The sequence below is a fragment of the Dendrobium catenatum genome, unplaced genomic scaffold (assembly GCF_001605985.2).
Source record: "Dendrobium catenatum unplaced genomic scaffold, ASM160598v2 original_scaffold_29143, whole genome shotgun sequence".
Classification (NCBI taxonomy): domain Eukaryota; kingdom Viridiplantae; phylum Streptophyta; class Magnoliopsida; order Asparagales; family Orchidaceae; genus Dendrobium; species Dendrobium catenatum.
In genome coordinates, this window is record NW_021347601.1 from 1 (window position 1) to 3,434 (window position 3,434).

At 32.1% G+C, this 3,434-nt stretch overlaps 1 protein-coding gene across 1 annotated transcript; it reads left to right on the top strand.

Moving 5' to 3' along the window:
• Positions 1–613: 613 nt before the first annotated feature.
• LOC110105500 (denticleless protein homolog) lies at positions 614–2,546 on the top strand (the record flags this gene model as incomplete). The annotated part of the gene is made up of 5 exons (XM_020835030.2): positions 614–682; positions 765–832; positions 1,365–1,413; positions 1,493–1,927; positions 2,028–2,546. Coding segments are annotated over 4 exons (591 nt in total), but the record flags the coding sequence as incomplete, so codon positions are not given.
• Positions 2,547–3,434: the final 888 nt, after the last annotated feature.

Here is a 3,434-nt window from a genome sequence, read left to right on the forward strand (position 1 = left end):
GGTTCACGGTTGAATTGGTCAAATTGCTCGATTCAGTCCGATTTTTAAAAACTTAAAAAATACACAACTCAATAGTAATGCATAACAAATCCAGAAACTGTTAATTCCCTTTTTGAATAATGAAAGGGTTATATATATTTATTTAAAGTCACGGTCATAAGGATTTTGAATTCAAATCGAAATGAGATGAATATGTCTTTAGGTGAAAACAACTGTATGAGATAAACATGACATATCTCTTAAGAAATCTGCGTATAATAGCATGTATTTAGGGCACAAGAGATCATATTCCCTAAATTTAATTAATATGCATGCTATTATATTTTTAGAAAAGGACAAACACAAAATAAGCATGGATAAGTACTCCTTGGATTGATTTTCACACGCAAGAAATTCTCTATTAAGCTGCAATCTCTTTCTCCCATCAGGAAAGTATTCGGCAAATTATCAAATTTTCATGTATTGACTTACATTTACCACATAACCCATTGTCTTATTAATTTATTAAATTAAAAATAATGCTAATCTTTGTAAACGTGGCCCATTAATTACATGTGAGAAAATAAAAGCATTTTTACATATTCTTTCAACCATTGTTTTTGTCATGGTGCAGTCAGCAGTAAGTCCTGATGGTTCGCACATTCTTAGCGGTTCTGGTGATGGAAATGCATACATCTGGAGGGTAATTCTCAATCTTATCGCATGGCTTGTCTACTTTTTGACATTTCTACAGTCTGAAAAATGCTAATAAATTCTTACACCAGGTGGACAAGCCTGAAAGTGCTCCAGTCTCACTCACTGGTCATGAAAAGGAAGTAACTGCAGTTGCTTGGTAAGCTCCAATACTCAAATTTGGGATTTAAATACATACTACATAAGTGTTATCTATTTACATATCTGAATCACATCAAAATATAAGCAATAAATTGTGTATTTAACTTAATGTAAGTTAATATTAATTGCATTTTTGATGTGATTTCAAGATTAGGGTATTATATAAGTAAATATAAAGATTTACATTAAAAATTTAAGTACATAAGAATTTTGTTATGTAAATTCACCTAACTCAAGACTTTATTTGGTTCTTCATCTCCTTTTGTAAAAGATAGTTTTAGAAACAATAGTTAAGACAACCGAGAAACAAATATAAAAAAACTTCTCAAAATAGTAGAAAAATGAAGTTCTCTAAAATCATTTCTATAGAAGCATCCCATCCAAACAGCGACGAAAAAGTAATTTCTCTTTCTAAAAAGGAAAAGGAAAAAAAAAAAAACGCTGAAACAAAAGTCCTAAATTAGACTATCTATTATGGGTTTTTTGCTTCATTGTCCTGCATTTTATTAATAAATTTGTTTCATCATCAGGTGCTCGACAGAGGTTGGGAAGCTAGCTACTTCTTCGGATGATTACATGGTTGGTGGGCCTAAATAAATAACTGTTATCAATCTGAAATGTTAACACTTGAGATGTAATACAATCATGGTTGTTGCAGGTCCATGTCTGGAACATCAAGAAAGAAAGCTGTATCAGTACAAGATCCCCATGTTCATTGCGGAAGAGAGTTACTGCAACCCCAACCAAGATAATTAGGAAGCTAAACTTAGAAGATTCGAATGGCTTTGCAGATGCCTCTTGTACTTCAAAGAAAACAATGGTGAATTCATCCTCACCCTCAAGATCTAAATTTGAAGAGTGTAGCACACCCGAGTCTTTCAAGAAAAGAAAACTTGGCTTGTTCCCGGCTGAAGGAGTAGACATGCAGAGGACCCCAGATTCAGTGGCAGCATTTGATAGCCCTTCTTCAGTTCTAAATCCTCCATCTTCTTTGAAAAGGAGAACAATTCGTGATTACTTTTTGCGTTCTCATGAAAGTATCAAAAACCATTTTTGTGACTAGAAGGAAGTTCTGTAATCCGGTTATTATGAGGTATATGAATCATGGGGTTAAATGATTATTTTCTTGTTGATACTGTTGACATCTTTCGTTGTTTTGAACTGATAAAGGTCTCTTGTATTGGTTTTTGCAGGCTTTAATTTCTTGGCAAAGTGGTTTCAGCGAACTGAAGAGTACTTGATCTTCGTGAGGACTTAAGATGTAATAATGTGCAAGTGATTGAGGTCTTTGTTGGACTTTTGGGAAGGAAATTATGATTATCATTTTGTAAGTATTATAGCATGTCTCAAACATGAAAATAAGAAATTAAATTTTTCGATATGGTTCTTGTAGTCAAATTAATCAAATATACTTCTTAAAAATTGAAGTTCAAAGATGGGAGAAATAATTATGTGTGGAGTTCGGGTGGGGAGAACCGTCCGGTTTTATTGCGTATTTGTAATACTTAGTTGTGAGTATTATTGAGTATTTTGTGAATATTTATTGAGTATTTATTGATTTACTGTATATTTATTGAGTATTTATAAATACTCAATAAATACTTAGCAATGTGGATGATTTTTCCTGTCTCGATTCCTCACAGAATAATTCCTCCAAAGGATGATTGTGCAATACTTGCTTATTCCAATGTTGAAATTGTTTGAAGTTTGAAATGGTTTGTAATAAATTATTAATTACTTGCTGGAGATGAAATGAAATTGAAATTTTGAGCTGCAAAGAGTTTGTGAGATAGCTTAGTTTTTGAAGCTTTGCATAGCCATGATTGGTTACCAGCTAACATTTCTGAAGAGAACTGCTTGAAAAGTTTGTATATTTTAGGCTTTAGACTTGTAACTTTATTGGTTTTGTATCATATTAAATTTCTTTATAATGTTTGTGAAAATATTAGCTATTGGCTTTTATTTATAGGCTGTTTGACTGTGTTATGACATTTATTTTTTGAATTTTTTTTTTTCTATGTTCCCTTTCATTTGTTTAAACTAGAATGAATATGAACTCATTTAAAAAATTAGGGTTGTGAATGAATTGAGCATTCTATAAGTTACTTGTGATTTGATATGATTATAGTTCAATCTTTGATTGTTTATTTACATAATCAAATAAGTTTAAATAATTTTTAAAATATTTGACTATTAAATAATTAAACTTAAATAATTATATGTTTAGTTTATTTATATTCATGAATAATATTAATTAAAGTTTGTGAACAAGCTTAATAAGAAGCATGATGTTGCCCTCCACTAAAAATACTAGAAAATTTTGGAAATCTTGTGCAATTTTTGCACAATCTTGCTCAAATCCTCCTTGAAATCTTGTTTATCTATTGTTCGGTGGCGTTGGCATATCGTCCTGCAGCTCCTGCTGACCCTAAACACAAACTGACCTCAATCAGCCCACGAACACCTGTAGCCTCCCATCCTAAATCCAGGACTCGACCTTGCTTACGCCTCTAGTATTGATCTGCACTTGACTCCCTCTATAGCCAACCATATCTCCCTCCTTAAGTGAAGAAATTGAAATCCACAACCTATACCACGCG